Here is a 19,801-nt window from a genome sequence, read left to right as displayed (position 1 = left end):
AAAACCCTTTCATTGTGAAGTTAAATATGCATGATCCCTGAGTACACAACAGGGCTTGTGTGGCTGCCAATCTGGGCTGGCGCGGCTTGGAATCCTGGAATTGTTTTACGGCTGGAAGGAACTCAGAGATCATCTCGTTCAAAAATCCTTATTTTACTGATGGGAAAACTGAGGCCCAGAGAGGGACTGACTCACCCACAGTCATACAGGATGGGTTCCAGGGTCTGATGACCACCTTTAGAGCTCTGAGGGGCCCCCACAGCTGAAGCCCAGGCCCCACCCAGTCTCTCAGTCATGGACTCTGGAGTCAAAAACACCAGGTTTAAGTCCCAACTCCATCATATCCTAACTGTGGGACTTAGAGCAACTGACTTAACCTCTTAACCTCTCTGGGCATTTCTTTTTCTATAAAATGGAGAGTTTATGTCCACTCCTTGAGGCAGTTTGCGATGATTAAATTAGTTCCGCAAATATTTATTAAGCAGTCACTGAAGGCCAGGCCTGCTCTAAGTGCTGAGGAATATAACCATGACCGTGATGGTAATGGATGTAAAAAGCACAATGAAAGTGCTTAGAGAAGGCTGCTCCCAGTTCTGTCCTCTCTCACACATGGCTTCCCAGTTGAGGTGTTTCAAGCTCTGATGCTGGGAAGACATGGCCAATGGGCAGGTGGGGGTGGGGGAGATGTGGAAAATAGGGGGGAAGATCTCCCCCTTCCAAGGGTCCACTGGCTGTGGGTTCTGAACCATCTGCCAGAAATAGGGCATGGGGTTGTTTCAGGAGCGCCTGGGGCCCTCTCATTCCTTTCTCCCTCTCACCATTCAGTAGCCCAACCTGAGCAAAACGCCCAGAATTCCCTCCTTCAGCCCAGAAGGCAGCTGGTCTCGGAGCCAGAGTGCGCCTGGAGGATAGAAGTGAGCCTTCAGCACAGCCATGACGCCCAGGCCCCTTCCCTTCCATGGCTACAGCCCTTCACGATGTGCAGACCAACGTCACAACCATGTCGTCCTGTACAGGAGGCGGGGAGAGCAGAAGAGCTCTCTTTGCTCTCTTAGGCGTTAGGTCCAGCCGCACGAGATGCAGGAACCATGCTAAGTGCCTTATCTATATTATTATCTTGTAGGCCCTCTGTCCCACCCTACTGCTCATAGAGGAGGGGCCTGTTGCCTGGAGAGGCAGAGCATTGGCCCAGGGTCACACAGTTAGCTAGAGCCAAGGGGGCGTCATCAGATGCCGGAAACTGGTGTTGTTTACCCACCATGCCCACTGCCTTCCAGATGCAGACGCAGCAAAAAAGAGGACGCGGGGGCCTGAGGTTGGCCACACAGAGGATTTGAGTGGAGCCAGGACAAGCGCTGGGTCTCCTGACTCTGAATCCACGGTGCTTTCCGCTGCCCCACATCTGTGGGCAATTAGAAGTCTCAGCTCTTCTTCCCACAGAGGAGGGAGGGCTGCCTGATCACCACTGAAGGGAGAGGGCTCACCAGATGGTCTCCCTCCTCACTCAGGACCAAGTCAGGGCCGGGTGGACCCAGGAGCTAAACTTTCTGCTGGAGAAGGTGCTAGACCCAGGAGCAGGCTCTGCGGGAAGATGGAGACTCCTCTGACCAGAGCCTCCCTGGGAGCAAGGAGGTTAAGTCTTTGGTTTCAGGCAGACTTCAGCCTACATACCAACTCTACCAACTGTGTGACCCTGGGAAAGTCACTTAGCTTCTCTGAGCTTTGTTTTCCTTGTCTTCAAAACAGGGGTAATCATAATACTGATTCTAAAGGCCTGCGACGGGGATTATAAGGCCTGAGAAGTTCCAGCACAGACTTAGCACTCCAGGATGGTGACCAACATAGTCTGCATGTTCCCAAGTGCTGTGGATTCAAGGCCCTGATGCTTGGAGGCAAGGGAAGACACCTGACTTCAGAAGACCTCACTAGAGGCTTCTGTGTACTTTGGGATCACAGAAGGAACACTCCCCCCTTGACATAGAAAAATGTCGGGAGGACCATGTAAGGTTCTGGAAAGGCACCCAGAGGGTGATAAGGAAGAAAGGAAGGAAGATAAGAGGCCTGGTTTCTGGGCTCACCCTTGGGAACACAAGGTCTTCAGTAGGTCCCTTCTCCCCTTCACAACCACATCTGCTCAGTCCCACTGTCTCCCCAGGGGACCTGGGGTCAGAACACAGGATGGGGAAGCCTGGGACCCAAACAATCTCTGATATGTAAACAGAACACAAAAAGAGGGTCAAGCAACAAGGCTCCAGGATGATGGGCATGGCAAGCTCTTGGAAGACCAGAGGAACCAAGGAAGGTTGCCTGGAGGAGGTAGAATAGGAGGGTCCTTAAAGGAAAAGGCAAGGTAGGGAGGAAGGGCAGGCTACCGGCAGGAGCATGAAAATTCCTCTGGGAAGCCTGGGATCTGACTGGCAGGAACACAAAGCCCAAGTCTGGTGTGATGGGCAGGGAGCTTAACGTCTCCTGAGCTCTGCCACCTACCAGCTGTGTGGCTGTCTTGACCCTCTGTTTCCTCACCCATAAATTTGGTATAAAATCAGTCCTTTCCTTTGGATTTGATGGTGAACGCACATGAAATCAAGCATAGAAAACACTCCGAATGGTCCTGCTGCTGCTGCTGCTGCTGCTGCTAAGTCGCTTCAGCCGTGTCCGACTCTGTGCGACCCCATAGACGGCAGCCCACCAGGCTCCCCCATCCCTGGGATTCTCCAGGCAAGAACACTGGAGTGGGTTGCCATTTCCTTCTCCAATGCATGAAAGTGAAAAGTGAAAGTGAAGTCGCTCAGTCGTGTCCGACCCTCAGCAACCCCATGGACTGCAGCCTTCCAAGCTTCTCCGTCCATGGGATTTTCCAGACAAGAGTGCTGGAGTGGGGTGCCATTGCCTTCTCCGCCAAATGGTCCTAGCATCATGAAATGTGTCGATGAGTGGCAGCTGCTGTTAGGAGTTTGGGCTTTCCATAGGTACCTTCTACTGGGGAGACTCACAGAAGGAATGGTGATCAGACGCATGTTTTAGCATGGCGCGGAGAAAGAGGAAGATGAGAAGGCCTGAGAAGCTGCCTGTGACCAGAGGACAGGGCCCAACAGCCAACCCCCCTTCTTCACAGAGGGACCCCCAGATCTGACGGCTGAATCCCAGACCCCCAGCCCAGCCTGTGTGAGGACGGGCCTGCTTCTGCCCCCTCGCCTTCGCACTTTCCCAGCCGCTGGGGGTTTGGAAGGACATCTTAGGAATCCGGAAAATTTGCAAATCCATTTAAATCCCGAGAGGTTGCCTGGCGGCCGACTGGCCTAGAGCCAGACAGATTCTTAGGGACAAGGCTTGGGCCCAGGGACAGAGGCTGTGCGTCTGAGGTCCCCAGTCCCCTGCTAGGCTCCCTTTCTGTGTATCCGGCCGGATACATGGATACATCTCTGGATCCATCTCCCAATTCCCCTCTCATACTCCTTCCAGCTCTCCTCGCGGCCCCCTACAGGCAGCGCTTTGCTTTGGAAGCCCCCCCTCCCCCGTCACTGCCAGAAACCCCTGGGATTTGTTTGATGAGGGCAAGGGGCACCCACCCCAAAAGCAGCCTGAGCAGGAGAGAGCTGGTTCCTCCAGCCCAGATGTCACCCACAATCTCGTTGCCTCCTCCCATCTGGTTTTGTTAAAAATATTTTCCATTTTTTGACCTACCCAAGAAGGTGCAGTCTGGGACAAGGGGACAGGACAAGAGGCTGGAGTTCCCTCCTCTTCCCAGCGCTTACCTTGCTGCTGATGCCTTCTGAAGTGTGGGCAAAGTCCTGGGCTCTGGGCTGTCACCCCCTCCAGGAAGACCTCCTCACTGCCTACTCTCCCCTGTCATCAGAAGGAGTCTGCTGGACCTGAAGGGGGGCAGTGGCAGAGCAGGAGGACAGTGAGGAGCGCTGTAGGCTTGCAGAGCCTCAGGAGAATGGAGGGAGTGAAGGACTACGGGGTGAGGAGTGGCCTCACTCCCAAAGCATCCTTGTGGAGAAGAAGGGCTGCCAGGAGGGGCCGCCCTGGGTCTGGCTGCCCGGGTCGCTCAGCGCAGGCTGCTCCCTGGTGGCGCTGGTCAGAGGGGCCCGGCTCTCTCCTCCCAGTCCCTCCTTCCCTCTGGCTCCAGACAGGGCGGGCAGGGACTGCGCGCTGCTGGCGGCCCCAGGAGCTCACCCCACTGTGGGCTTCCCTGCCCCCACCCCTCTGCTTTGGGGGAAAGGCTGCAGAGCAGCCTCTGATTGGCCCAGCTGGGGGAAGGGGGGCTGGGGGCGGGGAGGGCGGACGCGTGTGTCTGTTTTCAATTTTAGTTTCCCCCTCCCTCTTTCTTTTCCCCCAAGTTTCTTGTTTTTCTTCCTCGTTTCCCTCTGCTTGCTCCCTCCCGTAGCCTGCTCACTCAGGATGTGAGGGGATGTTTAGAAATTCCACAGCCCACGCCAGCCAGCCGCTGAGTCACTTTTATTAAAGAGTGGCCTGGCCCACTAGCCTGATGCCTGTCTCGGGTAGCCTCCCCTGGCTGTGGCAACTGGGGGTGGGTCCCCTCTCTGGGCCTCAGCTTTCCCATCTGCAGACGGAGCTCTGATAACCCACCCGGTGACTCAGTCGACACTCATTCATTAAACAAGCTTGCTGAGCACCTACTATGTGCCAGACACTGTGCCAGGTGTTGGGATTGAAGTGGTAAGTTACAGTCTCCGACCTCAGGGTACCCAGCTAGTGGGAGATACAGTGCCCGAAGAGGGGGGCACTCCCTGAGGCTTGAGGGAATCAGGAAGGGCTTCTGAGAAAAGGTGACTTAGAAGAGAGAAAAAGCCCTTCTGAGGTTATCAATCTCTCATAAGAAGAAATCAAGGTCCAGGGGTGAATTAGCACAGAAAGGGAAAGAGACATGCCCAAGATCACCTAGCAAACTTCAGATTTCCAGACATCTTCCTCTATCATCTCAAAATCCCCAGAGGACCAGGAAAGAATTATTTCCTTATTGTGTAGACAAGGAGCTGAAGCCCAGAGGAGTCAGATGAGCTTCACAAGCTCACACAGCTACAGCAGAGCTAGGGCAGGGTCAGATCTGTACATACCAGACAGATTCAGGTGCTCTGACCCCAATGGAAGACCCACACTGCAGTGTCGACTGGCCCTCCTGTCATACCCTCTTCCTTGTTATCCCTAACCCAACTCTCATTTACCTTCCAATACTGTTCCTCCCCCTTTTTTTCTTTTCCCCCCTGCATGCATCCCATAGCATGCAGAGATTTCCCGACCAGGGATTGAACCCACGTGCTCTGCAGTGGAAGCATAGAGTCTTAACCATTGGACTTCCAGGGAAGTCCCATCCTTTCATTTCTTCAACCGTCATTTCCTCAGATCAGAACAAGTCTCTAATCACAGATTCCTGACCAAGGGCATCATTTTTAATGAGAATTGAGTTGTGTCACCCTACTCCTACTACTGTAACACGGGGGAAACCGAGTCCCAGAGAGGGAAAGAGAGGTGTCCCAGGTGGGGCCCTACTGACTCTGCCCAGAGCTCCTTCCATCCTGCCCTCCGTCTACAACCTTTTCCTCCAGCACCTCACCCCAGGTGTCTGTTCATGGGGGAAGGAGGTTGGAATTTCATGCCAACCACAGTCACCAATCTTGTGCTCATTTCTTGGTCTTGTCCCGGTGGGGACTGCCCAGGAGATCATTTGGGTTAGACCACAGAGGGAGAAGGGTTTTTCAGACTAGGTCCACACGATGGGGTGGGAGCTATGAGAGTCTCCCAACGGAGGGGCTTGGTGCAGCTCAGTGGCAAGGGAGTCACAGGGAAAGTCCGGGGACTCCAAAGACCACAGAGTCAGGCCCTGCTGTCCAGATTTCATCAGTCTTTACAACTCCCCTCCTAGCGTCTGCCTTGGCCATCACCTCGGAAGCCTTGGTCCAGCTGCTAGGACCAGGTCAGTGGGGCTAGTGGGGGAGAACAAGGAAGCATTTCAAATCCCAATACCCAAACCAGATAGTCTGGGAGTCCCGAGATCCAACCATGCACATCTTGTGTGGCCTTGGATAGGTACTTCGTCCTCTCTGAGCCTCGGTTTCCCCATCTGTTCATAGCAAGCATGGGCACACTGCGCTGGAGGGCCCTTGGGATGCTCTATCCACAAGTCTCTTAGATCTGGACTCTAGCTAGGGAGAGGAGGCGGGTGGGCCCCAGGGCAAGGGGACAGCTGGGGGCCAGAGATGCAGCACAGAGGGGAGGGGGCGGCTGCTGGTGGCTCCCCTGGGAAGCTGGCGGCCGCCGGTTTCCGGCCAGCCCATCTGGAATCAGTTAGCCCCTACCACCATTAACCCTTGGCAGGCACCAGGGCTGTTACGCCTCCTCACAGCTGAGATGGGGTTGGGGGATGCAGAATCACATGGAACCCCACAGGGCACTCACCAAGGGCTGGACAGTTGAGGAAGAAGGGTCATGATTGACAGGGCAGGTTTCAGAGATGGACAGAGCTTGCTTCAAATCCCAGCTTTAGCGGTTTGAAGCTACAGGATCTTGGGCAAGTCATTTAAACTCCTGAGCCTCAGTTTCCTCCTCTGAAAAAACAAAGATAATTCAAGGAATGACTCAAAAGACTGCTGTCATTTATAATATGCCTCAAGGGCTTAGTACACTGTCTGAATTGTTCTTGAAATAGTGTTTTTCCCTCATTCCAGCTGCAGCCCACCACTGTGTACCCCTTGGCTGAGCGCTCCACTTCCTGGGCCTCAGTTTCCCCTGTGTACTCTAAAGGGGTAAGCAGTGGGCAGAGCAATGCCGTCACACTGGGGTGGTCAGCATGGCCCCCAGCCCCACTGTGGACAGGACGAGCCACAAGCCGTCTCTCATCTGTCCAAATGCTAGGGTCCATCCTCTGACCATCCTGTCTTGGGAGAGGCTAGGGTGAGGGTGAGTGGGCAGAGCATGAGGTATGCGGAGCCCTGCCTGAGGTAGAGGGTGCAGAGTAAAGAGGAGCTGCAGGCCTTGGGGTTTGGTACGTCCCCTTCCCACTGCACAGTGTCATGCTCAAGGATTAAGAACCAAGGCTCTGATATGGGTAGTTCCAGTCCAACTCTGCCACTTCCTAGTTGTGTGACTGTGGACAAATTACATGAACTGAGCTCAAACAGCCTCAGTGTTTTGAGCTGTAAAATGGGGTTGTTGAGAGGCCTGAGTAAGTGATGCACCAAAGGCATTTTGTTCAAGGACTAGGGCAGAGTGAGAAAGCTCCACAAAAGATGCCTGATTCTCCGGTGTCACCAGGAGCTGCCACCACCAGGGTTGGAGGGAAGCCTGTGCAACCGCCAATTTGACACCCAGGATGTCTGAGGCCCAGGGATGGAGCATGACTATGATGTGAGTCCAGGACAGGCACCCAGGTTCTGGTCTAGACTCTCAGGACCATGTTCTTCTCTAAAGGAGGGAATCAGGCTGAACTGACCCCCCTCCTCAGCCCCCACCCACGCCCCTTAGAGCCGGAAGCCGAAGCTCTCCATAGGGTGAAGGAGGGGGGCCAGAAAGGGCGCCTGAGTGGGAGAATTCCCAGTAGGCCAGTTCAGCACTCACTCAGGCAGCGCCAGCAGCCACCACATCTGGCTCTCCCACGCTCCCAGCACTGCCCCTCCTCCAGGCTCCCCAGGCCTGGGGTCAGGATGCAGCATACATGTCCCACACATTGGCACACTCATCTTGGAGGCCTGAAGAGCCCTAAGAGTGCCTCCTCAGACAGGCACAGAAACTGAGGCCCAGAGAGTGGAGGGGACTCGCCCGAGGTCAGCAGCGACAGAAGGGGCCAGAAAGGCAGGACTCCTGACTCCCAGTGCACTATCTTTCCCTCCTGCACACCCTGAGCAGGTAGGTCCTTGTACCTAAAGGTGAGGGAACCAAAAGAGGCACACAGAGGACACTGCCCCTCCCCCTCCTGGACACTCAGCATAGTGGCTATCTGGTGGGGCAGAGGGGCCAGTGGGGACTTCGGGCCACATTCCCACCCTAGATTCCTAGAACTGCTCTTGCTGGGCCAGGCTGTCACTACCAAGGCTTGACAGGGTTCCCGGAGATAAGGGCTTCAAGACCTTGCCCATCTCAGCCTCTCCCCAGCCTCCAGTTGGCCTTGGTCTTAGGGCCCCTGGGAACAAGGGTGTGTCCTTCTGGTACACAGATGGCTCACAGATCATCAGACCAACAGGGCCCACAGAGGCCACATACCTCCCTCTCACTGGATCTACTGAGGCCCAGAGAAGGCCAGAACCCTCTTAAGGGCTCACAGCGGGTCTGGAATGGGACCTCTGCCTCTTAGGCTGTTTCTCTCATGCGGTTCAAGTTAGTGGAACACCTACTCTGAGCCCTACCTTCATAGAGCTCATAAACAAACACTAAGGAAACCACAAGTTAATAATATAAAAATTATGACAAGGACTTCCCTGGCAGTCCAGTTGTTAAGACTCCGTGCTTCCACTGCAGGGGGCACAGGTTTGATCCCTGATCAAGGAACTAATGTCAAGGATCTCACATGCCACACCAAAAAAAAAAAAAAAAGTGATGAAAGAAACAGAGAATAACAGGCTGGATATAGGGGTTCTTGTTTAGGTAGGCTGACACTTCTCTGGGGAAGACATATTTCAACTGGCATCTGAGGTTAAAGGGCTACATATAATGCAGGGGCAGGAACAGTGTTCTAGACAGAAGAAACAGCATGTGTAAAAGCTTGAAGGCCAGAAAGCCTGGTGTGTATGAACAGGAAGAAAAGAGCGGTTGAGGCACAGAGAGGGGACATAGTGGGGTATAAGGTTGGAGAAGTGGTAAAGTATGGCCTTTGTCCTGAGGGTGAGCAGGGGCCAGTGCAGGCTTTTAAATAGGAGATCGATGGGATCATGGTGGTACACTGCGGAGGATGGGCTAACAGGGACAAGAGGTGCAGGAGGCAGGGGTCTAGTGGGGAGGCTGTGGTAGTCGACTACAGGCTGACTGTCCCCACCCTGACTCTGTCCATCCCAGAGGCTGGAGGATGTTCCAACTGGGAGTGAGGCTCATGGGTGTGTGCTCGCTTTAGGTACAAGTCCGTGCTTGACCTCTGATTCACAGGGTGACCTTCCTTTCCCGGCCTCTGTATCTCCTCTGAACGACGGGTCAACACAGTGCTCCTTCAGATGAGCACATTCCACCCCTGGACCTCTGGCTCGTGAGTCCCCCTGCTCCCTAAGTAGCTGTGTGCTGGAGACTGCCTCCCTCCCCTACGCCTCTTGTCTCTGCGCTGAGAGGAGGAGAGGAATCAGCACATCCTGTGTCACGATTGAGACTAAGCCCCCAGTGAGCCTTTGAGTAGTACCTCACAGAGCCAGCAGGTGGCACCCCCAGCCTCTGGAGGGGGCAGGAGGTGGAGAGGACCATGATGAGAGGGGAGACAGGAGTGGGAAGGGGCTCCCAGGAGCCCCAGCACACACCCATGAGCCTCACACCTGTCCCCTGGAGGTGGGCAGAGGTCGCCATCCCCACTTCCACCTCAGGAACAGCTCTGAAAGGGAGCGTTCCTTGCCCAAGGTCACAGAGTGAGGTTGAGGCTGGGCTGGGACTAGGGAGCAATCCAGGTAAGACTCCTGCTGGCCCTGGTGCCCACCAGTTTCTCTTTAGGCAAATCACTTCCAACAGGAAGCTGAACCCAGAACCTCTTCTCTTTCAGGGCCATAAACCTCATTTAAAAACCAAGTTATCACCAAGATCTTTATGAGGCCATTGTCTCTGCACCCCACCCCAGAAGGCCCTGGTTGGGTGTGTGAGAGCAGCCCAGAGGGAGGGCTTCCAGAGGGAAGAGGGGCCCAGTAAACAGCCGCTCCCAGAGATAAGGCGCTGTCACAGAGGAAGAGGCTTCGACAAGGGCATGGGGGCTCTCCTGCTACACAGGGTCTCAGTGCCACAGCTAGATGGCTGTCCAAAGCAACCAGCCCACAGTGGGCACCTTGGGGACACCAAAGCCCAGGGAGACAAGGGTTCAAGGTCACGTGGTGAGTCAGAGGCCAAGGCAGGGGGAAGACCTGTGATTTCCGACGCCCAGCTTGAAAGTTTTAAACAAGGTTATAGGGTCCTCTTAACATGTAACATGACGGGTAGTTTAGGTCTCTGATTGAGGGGTCCACATAGGGGTGAGGGTGGGGGGTAGCTGAGGCTCTTTTGCATGAGGAACCAGAGGAGGAAGAAGAACTAGGTATTTGTTTAGGCAAAACTCTGGGTGGGAAGGAGAGGCACAGGCAGGCTCACTATCCTTCCAGGCAGCTCAGCTGGAGAGGAAAAAACTTCCAGACAAGCCCCTGACCTGCTGAGTGGGCTCAGGCAGGGAACTTCACTCCTCTGAGCTCTAGCTGCTTCATCTGCAAATCAAACCGGGGATAACAATGACCCTACCTTACTGCGTTGTGTGAGGATGAAATGAGATTGATACATGCAAACAACTTGGCATGATGCCTGGCACTCAGTAAATAATGATGCTTTATATTATTATTTACTTATTTATATTTATTAGGCATTATTTATTAATGCTCAATAAATAATGATGCTATTGTTATTATTATTTCAGCACAGGTGAAAGAGTAAACACTGCAACCTCAGAAAGATTAAGTGAAAGAGTGCTGCTGGGTCTGACTCCAGTACAGCGCTGACTTGCTGAGAGAACCTGGAAAAAAATCCTTTCTTTAGGCTTCTGGGCCTCAGTTTCTCTATCTGTAAAAGGAGTGAGTTGGAGGATCCGCCGGGCTGGCTTAGAAGCCCTTGGGTACTTGGGCTGGGCAGCAAGAAAGGCACCCAGCTTCTGTGCCCAGCCATGTGTAACTTGGGCCAGACACCTAGACCTCTCCATGCTTTCTGGTTCCTTTCCTCATCCAGCAAATGAGGCCAGTTTGTCCCACCAGTACCCAGGGCTCAGGAAAGAACAGGCCCAAGATGGAGTGACAGAAAGATGGGTAGAGGCCTCTCCAGGAGATGACTGTGGAGGGGTAGACACCTCCTGCCTCCACCCTGGGAGAGGATAGCAATGAAGGGGGGCCATGGAGCCCTCCCCCCATCCCTACCCGCCCCCAACCCCAGGCCTCAGGCCGCCCTGACTCTGCTCTCTCCCTGGCTAGCAAAATAGTCCCTGCTTTGCCTGGAAAGTCCCCCCTCCCTCAGCCACCACTCAAGTCCTGAACACTTCATCACTCCTGGACCCCTGTCCAGCTTCCTTGTAGCTCTTGGGCTTCCTGCCTCTCCTCTGGCTCATTCTCCACACACCAGCCATAGCCCCCTTCCCACCATGCAAAACCCTTGATAGCAACCTCCCATACCCTCATCAAGCTTGTTCTGCCAAGCCTTGCTCTGTCTCTCCCCACATCCATCTCTTGCCCCCATCTTGTGCCCCCACCACCATCACTGAACTCCAAATCAGTCTTTCAGTTCTGGAAGACCACGTATCCTCAGCATCAACCCCTCTGCTCACACTGTCCCTCTGCCCACAGTGCCGTTTCCTGCTCCCCAGGGCCCTGACTCATATGTCACATCCTCTTGCAAGACTTCCAAGTCTCCTTCCCTTGGGAGAACTCTCTGGATTCCTGGCCCTCTCCAAAATGTAATTTTACCCTTATTTGTGATCATTTGTTCATACCTGCTTTACCCCCTTCCCATTCTGTAAGCACCCCAAGGACAGAGCCTCACCTAGTACCTAACACAATGTCAGCATAAAGGAGGAGTGTTAATACACATTTTCCAAACATATGAACTGCCTGCAAAGCAGGGGATTGCCTGCAATACAGGAGACCCAGGTTCAATCCCTAGATAGGGGAGATCCCCTGGAGAAGGAAATGGCAATCCACTTCAGTATTCTTGCTTGGGAAATTGTATGGACAGAGAAGCCTGGCAGGCTACAGTCCATGGGGTCACAAGAGTTGGATACAACTTAGCAACTAACTGCCCCCAAACATAGGAATACAGGAACAAATGAATTCCTATACCTACTCCCAGACTTTAAGCCTTCCATCTAGCTCTGAGGTAACATATTCTTGGAATCAGATGGTACCTAAAGGGCACCAACTTTCTCACTTCCCAGGATAGGCATCCTGTAAGCAGCATCCCTGACTGGGGACCTCCAACAATCACTTGTGTACCTTCTGTGATGGTGAACTCATTCTCTCTCACACACCAGCCCTTTCATGGCAGATGGCCCTTTAGAGAGCACTTTACTATGGGTGGGTTGAAATCTGTGTCTGTGCCTGCAGCTTTCTCTCTCAGGTCTTAGGTCTGCCCTGTTTCCTTCCTCAAACTCAGACCTTCAAGCCACCCTCCAGGTCTTTTCTTCCTCCAGTCCAGTCTAAACAGTGCTGGTTACACCAGCTCAGAGAACAGAGCCCAGTCCTCTTGGGTCTCTTCTCCCTTCTCTGTGTACTTCCCGGTTTCTCACCAACCCCTTGAAAGACTGGTGCCTGGGTTCAGATGGCTTCTTCTGATCAAACCATCCCCAACACGTCCACTTCCTGACCTTCCCTGCTGAGGCTGTAGTAAGCTCATCCATGTCAGCCACAAACCAGGAAGCCCTCTTTCCTCTCTTCCATGAACAGCATTCATTTTGCTGCATAGAGTTGGGCACAATCCCTTTCCTTTCTGGATGTTGGTGCTTCCCGCTGTACAATGAAAAGAGCTTCTCCAAGCAGGAAAGGGCATCCTGGGCTTACTGTCACTCACTCGGCTATGGTATCCATCAGAGTCCCAGAAGAACAAGATTCTGACCAAGACCAGCTTCATGGCTGAGACAGCCGTGCAGTCACTCAGGGCCCAGTGTTTAGAAGGGTGCCGTGCTTGCTTGTGCACTCTGTGGCTACCATCTTGAAATTTAAAATGAGTTTTGAACAAGGGATCTCACGATATCATTTTGCACTGGGGCCTGTGAACTGTATCCTCATCCTGACATATCTATCTGGTCCTGAAATGATGCTGACCTGCCCTGGCTAGTGTGGCAACTAGAGGGAGGGACAGGCTAGATAGATAAGACTCTGATTCTACCTCTGGGGCCACATGTCCCTGCACATTTAGGGGGCTCCCAGGAAACACTGGAGGATCAAACCCCATAAGGGGCTTTTACAGGCCTTCTGATCCAGAGGCCTGTTCTTCATGAATCCTTCCCCCCAATCCCTCAGTTTCACTCCCCACTCTCAGTTCACTAATGGCCTCTCAACTCTTTACCCTCACCCTGTCCCCCCCATCATAGCTCTGAAATGTTTGACAGTCTTTAATTGGATAGGATGGGGGGAGATGCATGAAACATTTAAAATCCAAGAGGTCCCCAGCTATAATAATAAATGGATTAGGGCTTTAGGATAAACCAACTATTAAAAAGACATTTTTAAAATAAATTGAAAAACTCTGAATGTGAATGGATATTAGATAATACACAGAAATTTGCGTTAATTTTGTTAGGTTTGATAATGGCATATTATGTAAGAAAATGTCCATGTGTTTTAGAGATGCATGCTGAAGTATGTAGGGATAAAATGACACGATGTTTGAAATTTGTTTTAAAATACTTTAGCAAGAAAAGCGAGGCGAGTCAGTTAAATAAGTGTGGCAGAATCTTGATAATGGTTGAAGCTCATGATGGGTCTATAGTGAGTCATTCTACAATTTTACTTCTGTGTATATTGGAAACTTCTCATTAAAATGAAGGCAGGGGTGGGAAGGAGGGAGGGGGTTGTCAAGAGAATTGTGAAAGGTTCCCTAGAATGTCTCTAAAAGAATGCTCCTACTCGATTTCTCTAAGAACTTCCTCTGGAGAGCCAACTCAGGTGAACTCCCCAATTGTTTGCAGACTCGTGTATGTGCATATGTGCATTTTCCCCCAGGGGAAAAACATCCACAGCTTTCAGGAGAGACTAAGAGGGGTCGTGACCCCTCCTCCCCCCGAAAAGATTAAGGACCCGCTACCTTAAAGACGAGAACCCTGTTTGAAGTCAGCGGTTCCTCCCTTTCACCTCAAACTGGTTCCTACCGACTGCGCCATAGGCCCGGTGCGGCTGTGCGGCGCTAACCTGCAGTCGCCCCACTACCACTACTCAGGTCCCTTTTCTTCACCTGTAAAATGGGGTTGCGGAGAGGTCGGTGTGGCGGCAGCGAGGACAAGGCCGCGGGGAGGACTAGCCCCCAAGGCCGCTAGGCCCGGGCCTTGCAGGAGGCTCCCATACCTAGGGATGCCTCGATGCTCGCCGGGATGAGCCCTCCGCGCCCCCACCCTCTCTGGCCCTAGAGTCCACCTCCCGCTTGGGGCGGCAATTTGTCTCCTTTTGAACCCCCCGCCCCCGACGGGTTTCCCCCTTTGATTCGCGGCCTGGAGGCTCCCCCCGCTTTGAAATGCAAACCCGCCTCGGCTGGGGCGGCAGGCGGCCCGGAGCTATAAAAGGCCTGGGTGGGGCGGGCGGCAGCAGGGCTGGGAGTTCAGGTGTGCAGTTGCTCGTCGGGGCAGCCGGCTGCGGCGGCTCCAGGGCCCAGCATGCGCGGGCGGCCTCGCGGCCACCATGTACGTGGGCTATGTGCTGGACAAGGATTCCCCCGTGTACCCCGGCCCCGCCAGGCCCGCTAGTCTCAGCCTGGGCCCGCAAGCCTACGGCCCTCCGCCCCCGCCCCCTGGACCCCCGCAGTACCCTGATTTCACCGGCTACTCTCACGTGGAGCCGGGCCCCGTGCCCCCTGCAGCCTGGAGTGCGCCCTTCTCTGCGCCCAAGGACGAATGGGCTGCCGCCTACGGCCCGGGCCCCACGGCTCCCACCGCCAGCCCGGCCCCGCTGGCATTCGGGCCCCCTCCGGACTTTGGCGCGGTGCCCACGCCCCCGGGGCCTGGCCCGGGTCTCCTGGCGCAGCCCCTCGGCAGCCCAGGCACACCTTCCTCACCTGGAGCGCAAAGGCGGACACCCTACGAGTGGATGCGGCGCAGTGTGGCGGCTGGAGGCGGCGGTGGCAGCGGTAAGGATCCCTCTCTCGCTCTGGGCCTCCGAATGGTTCCCTTGGGCGCCAGCAGGTGCTGTCTGACTTCTGCCGTGGCCCTGCTTGGGTTCCAGAACGTGGCCCCCGACCACTCTCCCTGGAGGCTGTTCTCTCAGTTTCCTCCTTCTGAATCCCGGCCTGCCAGAGCATTGGAAAGCACAACCTGTCTTTCCCTGTAGGTAGGGAACCTGAGACCCAAGCAATGAAGAAAGACGCCCTGTAGGAACTAAACACAGGTCCCCAGACCTTTATCCCAGGGTAAACTTTTGGCAGCACTGGTCCAGGTGGTCATCTGTTCCTTGCACCCTTATCCCAGCCTCGGGACACGCACTATATATGTACACACACAAGTCACTTTCCTTTCCAGGTCTCAGTCCCCTATCCATATAATGAAGAGATTGGTGGGTCATATCCTTTGGGCTAAAAAAGAGTCTTCTTTGGTTAGATTGCTGGTGGTTGAGGGTCCCTACCTTACCATCCCAGGGCTCTCCCTGAACTCTTGACCCTGGGGGAGGGGACAGCAGCAGCAGTTGGGAAGGTGGCTGCTGTTTGGCTCCTGAGCCTGTGAACCTCCTGCCCCCAGGCAGGCCTCTCGGATCCACCCTCTTCAAAGGCAGGGGAGAGGGCAGGACAAAGACTCAGCTTTAATAAGGGGCGGCCTGACCTCTTTATAGGTCCCCCCTTTGTCATGTAACAGGCTGGGCCTTGGCTCGGTAGTGACTCCTGTTGGCCGGAAAGTGAACATGATACCCCATTGTCCTGACTGTGTTTGGCCTGTCCTGACAAAGGCCACCTGGCCTTAGGGGCGGGAAGTAGGCCAGCCCACCCTTTGATGTCCAGCCCCTCCTCCCCTTCCCCCAGCTGGGAGTGAGCCTGGGCTTTCCCCACCTCCCCCTCCTCTCTCTCTTCATCCCCATGTCCCCCCACACGGACAGCTCATCCTGGGGCAGATGCTGCGGAGCGGGTGATCAGCAGCTACAGGTCTGGCTGCAACTGTACCACCTCCCTGAGAGTCCCCAGAACACAGAACCTCCTATCTGCCTCCAGAGGCCTCAGAGGACTGAGGTTTCTGCTGCAGCTGTGCCACTTGTCTCCGTGGCTAAATAATAACAGCTAATTCTTACAGAGCACCTAGTAACGCAGCAGGCTCTGACCTAAGATCTTTTCATACTTATAACTTTATCATGGGGACTATTATCACCCCCATTTTCAAGATGAAGAAACTATGGCATAGAGAGATGACAAAGTAGGGCAAATAGAGTTATACTTGTGTAACCAGTACACAGTGGGGCTGGGATGTGACCAAGCCTGTGCTCTAATCCTCTCAACAGAGTCTCTTAAATCAGCCATCTTTTCTAGGTCTCAGTTTTACCACCTGTGACATGAGCGAGAAGGGTCTTGTACATTTGTTTGAGTTACAAAAGGACTCCTTTGAAAAATGTGGTGGAAAGCATAAATGTTCTCCCTAGGAAAAAAGAAAAAGTGTTTCCTAACTCGGCAGACAATTTCAGGGGTTCCAAAGGCCCCTAGAAGCTTTATCCATAAACCTCAGTTGAGAATTTTACCTTAGATTATATGAGAGAAAGTGTCTGGGGCCACTGACACTTGGGGTCCTGCGGTTCTGTGTCTGTTCTCTGAAGAAGAAAGTCCACTTGTCCTGCTCCTTTATTCCAGTTGCTACTTCCTGCTCAGCAGCCGACTATGGAGATGGATGGGGAGGTTCTCCAGGGGCCTGTGGCAGTCAGGCCCCTGGCAGGAACCCTCAGGAGCTTCCAGGCTGTGTGATGTCAGGCAAATCCCGGCTCTCTGGGTACTGGAGCTGCCAAACCCAGTTTGGCTCGGGTCTGGAAAGTCATCTGGAAACTGTTGCCCTGGGCACATTGGAGGCCTAGGACTAACTCTGCCCAAAGGTGAACATTCTTTCACCCTCACTCCCAGAAAGTAGAAGGGCAGGCCAAGGGAGGTTTGGGGGTTCCCAAGAAAAGGGGCCACCCCTGGAGCCAGGCGAGAACCACTCTGCCTTTTGGAAGCTAGAAGCTGCTGCCTGTCCACACAGGTGGAGTCTGAAGCTGACCAGTGCTCTTGAGGCAGGGGCAGAACTGGGTTGAGGTTACAGACCCTCCCTGAGAGAGAGGCCAAGCTCCTCTCCTCTTTGGCCTCAGTTTGTCCCTCTGGGGAATGAAGATGTGAGGTTTCCAGGGGTGTTTCCTGGGTAACGCTGTTGTCTGGGACAGCAGAGGGAAGGTCAGTGCATGCCATCCCCCGCCAGTGCTGCTGGTCCCTGATCTGATGGTATCCTTCCTGCCCCTTCCTTGCCTTCTGTGCTTCTAGCATTCTAGAATATCTGACTGGACAGTTAGAGACCAGACATACAGATGGGAAACTGAAGCCTGGAGATTGTAAGGGAATGTTCTAGTATCACACAGGTGGAGGCTGGGCTGGGGCATATGTTGGATGAGTCAGTTAAAATTTTCTGATGGCTTCCCATTATATTTAGGGCAAAATTTACACTTCTCCCTGAGGCCTACAAAGCTGTGTGTGCTGCTACAGGCGGGTCTGATACCTTTGCTGGACTCCTTCTTCCAGGAAAACTACGTTCCAGGCCTTCTCCCTTGGCCCATAGCGTCAGCCACCAACCTGGCCTCTCACCTTCAGCCTCTCCCCAGTACCCTGCTGCTGCTGCTCCTGCTGTTTAGTCGCTAAGTTGTATCCAACTCTTTGCAATTCCATGGCTGTAGCCCACCAGGCTGTAGCCCACCACAGCTCCCCTGTCCATGGGATTTTCCAGGCAAACATACTGGAATGGGTTGTCATTTCCTCCTCCAGGGGATCTTCCTGACCCACGGATCGAACCTGCATGTCCAGTGTCTCCTGCTTTGGCAGGCAGATGCTTTACCACTGAGCCACCTGGGAAGCCCCCCTACTGCCCTCAGTTCAGTTCAGTCGCTCAGTTGTGTCCAGCTCTTTGCGACTCCATGAATTGCAGCACACCAGGCCTCCCTGTCCATCACCAACTCCCGGAGTCCACCCAAACCCATGTCCACTGAGTCAGTGATGCCATCCAACCATCTCATCCTCTGTCGTCCCCTTCTCCTCCCGCCTTCAATCTTTCCCAGCCTCAGGGTCTTTTCAAATGAGTCAGCTCTGACCTTGATGTCCTCTAAACCAGGGGTCTCCACCCCCCTGGTACTGGTGTGTGGCCTGTTAGGAATGGGTGGCACAGTAGGAGGTGAGCAGTGGGTAAGCAAGCAAAGCTTCATCTGCCATTCCCCATTGTTCACATTACCCCCTGAACTATCCCCCACGCCCATACTTGGAAAAATTGTCTTGCATAAAACCAGTCCTTGGTGCCAGAAAGGTTGGGGGGGGGGGCACTGTTCTAAACCACTGCTGGATTTACCTTCTCAAAGCTCATCCCCTGCTCAAGAGCATCCCATGGCTCCCCACTGCCATGGAATTGCCCTTTCGTTTTACACCGTTCAACTACTGTAATGAAAATCCAGCCCCATTTCAGAGTCCTCTTGAGAACCAGCCCCAACCCACTCTTGAAGCCACTTTCCCATTAGTTTGTTGAGATACAGAAATGCTTACCTGGGATGGTTAAGAGTCCAGCTTCAGAGCCTCAAACCTGGAATTGTATTTCTGTTAGAAGTTGCATTAGCTGCAGTCAAATTGATGTGGATCATTTCTCTAAGCCTCAGCTTCTTCCACTGTGATATCAGGATGATAACAGGATTACACCTTGAAGCAATGGTTCCTGTAAAACACAGCCCTGAGCCTGGCGTACAGTAGGTGCTCAGTGTACTGGTGCCTGTGACCATCTCTACCTGTCATTAGCAGGTACATGAGAGCACATACCTCATACTCCCTGCCTCTCTAGTGTGGGTTCCTTGACCTGAACTGTCCTCCTCTATCTTTACCAGGTCAAATGCTGCTTCTCCAAGGCCACCTCCTCTAGGAAGCCCTCCTTGGTTCCCTCCCTCCAAGCGCTGTATCAGATCCTTGTTTGAACATTTATCACTGACTGTCTTGTTGATCTCTGCCATCTACCATCTGTTATCCCCTCAAGGAACAGTCCTAGTCAGTCTCATCCTTCTCATCATGCCTTGTACATAGTAGGAGCTCATGATAAAGCTAATAACTGTGACATCGGCTGAGTCTCTACCACGTGCCAGGCATTGTGTCCAAAACCCCGCATGGGTGATCTCATTTAAGTCTCATAATAACTGTAAGAGGTGTGAGGATCTATTATTAGCTTCATTTTTACAGATAGAGTTAATGAGGCTCAGAGAGGGTAAGTGACTTGCCAAAGCTCACACGGCCAGGGTTGCTGCTGCCCAGGGTTCAAACCTAGCCTCTACAGCCTGATGACCACCTATCACACGAAGCAACACCCTCAGAATGGGAGCCCAAGCCCCCCTCCCCATGTGCATTCCAGTCCAGGTGGGGAAAAGGAGGCCAGTCAGTGATGAGCTGTAAGAGGCTGAAGGGGGAGGATGGGCACAGCAGGCTGTTTAAAACCGGTTCTCCAGACAGAAGTTCCATTCGACACTTGTCTCTCAGATGTAGCTGGGAAGGGGGGGAATGACCCAGTTAGAAGGTGGCAGAAGGCTTTTTTTGGTTGGGTGTTTTCCCCCCACTTGCAGATATTGCTGCTGAGAACATGGGGAGTTGTTCTGAAGGACCAAAACAGCTTTATTAGCAGCAAGCCTCTCTTATTGGTGGAAATTATCTTAATGAGATAATTTCCCAGAGTTTTTGGGACCTGGAACATATATGTCTGGAGTCAGGTCCATCA

The 19,801-nt window shown here is 53.5% G+C and overlaps 2 protein-coding genes across 3 annotated transcripts in view; one reads left to right on the top strand and one right to left on the bottom strand.

The window, feature by feature from the left end:
• The window catches only part of PDGFRB (platelet derived growth factor receptor beta), a 37,736-nt gene extending 33,569 nt beyond the window's left edge, over positions 1-4,167 (bottom strand). Inside the window, exon 1 of one of the 2 annotated variants that reach the window (XM_040239582.1) lies at positions 3,756-4,167. The gene's annotated coding sequence lies outside the window, so the exon portion shown is untranslated. The remainder of the gene's footprint in view (positions 1-3,755) is intronic. The other variant, XM_040239581.1, reaches the window with a different exon arrangement.
• A 10,370-nt stretch (positions 4,168-14,537) lies between these two features.
• Positions 14,538-19,801, top strand: part of CDX1 (caudal type homeobox 1) — a 16,144-nt gene continuing 10,880 nt past the window's right edge. Inside the window, exon 1 of the mRNA XM_040239613.1 lies at positions 14,538-14,982. Within this exon, the coding sequence (XP_040095547.1) occupies positions 14,538-14,982 (445 nt within the window). The remainder of the gene's footprint in view (positions 14,983-19,801) is intronic.

The sequence above is a fragment of the Oryx dammah genome, unplaced genomic scaffold (assembly GCF_014754425.2).
Source record: "Oryx dammah isolate SB20612 unplaced genomic scaffold, SCBI_Odam_1.1 HiC_scaffold_5, whole genome shotgun sequence".
NCBI classification, from domain to species: domain Eukaryota; kingdom Metazoa; phylum Chordata; class Mammalia; order Artiodactyla; family Bovidae; genus Oryx; species Oryx dammah.
This window is presented reverse-complemented; position numbering and strand designations above follow the sequence as displayed.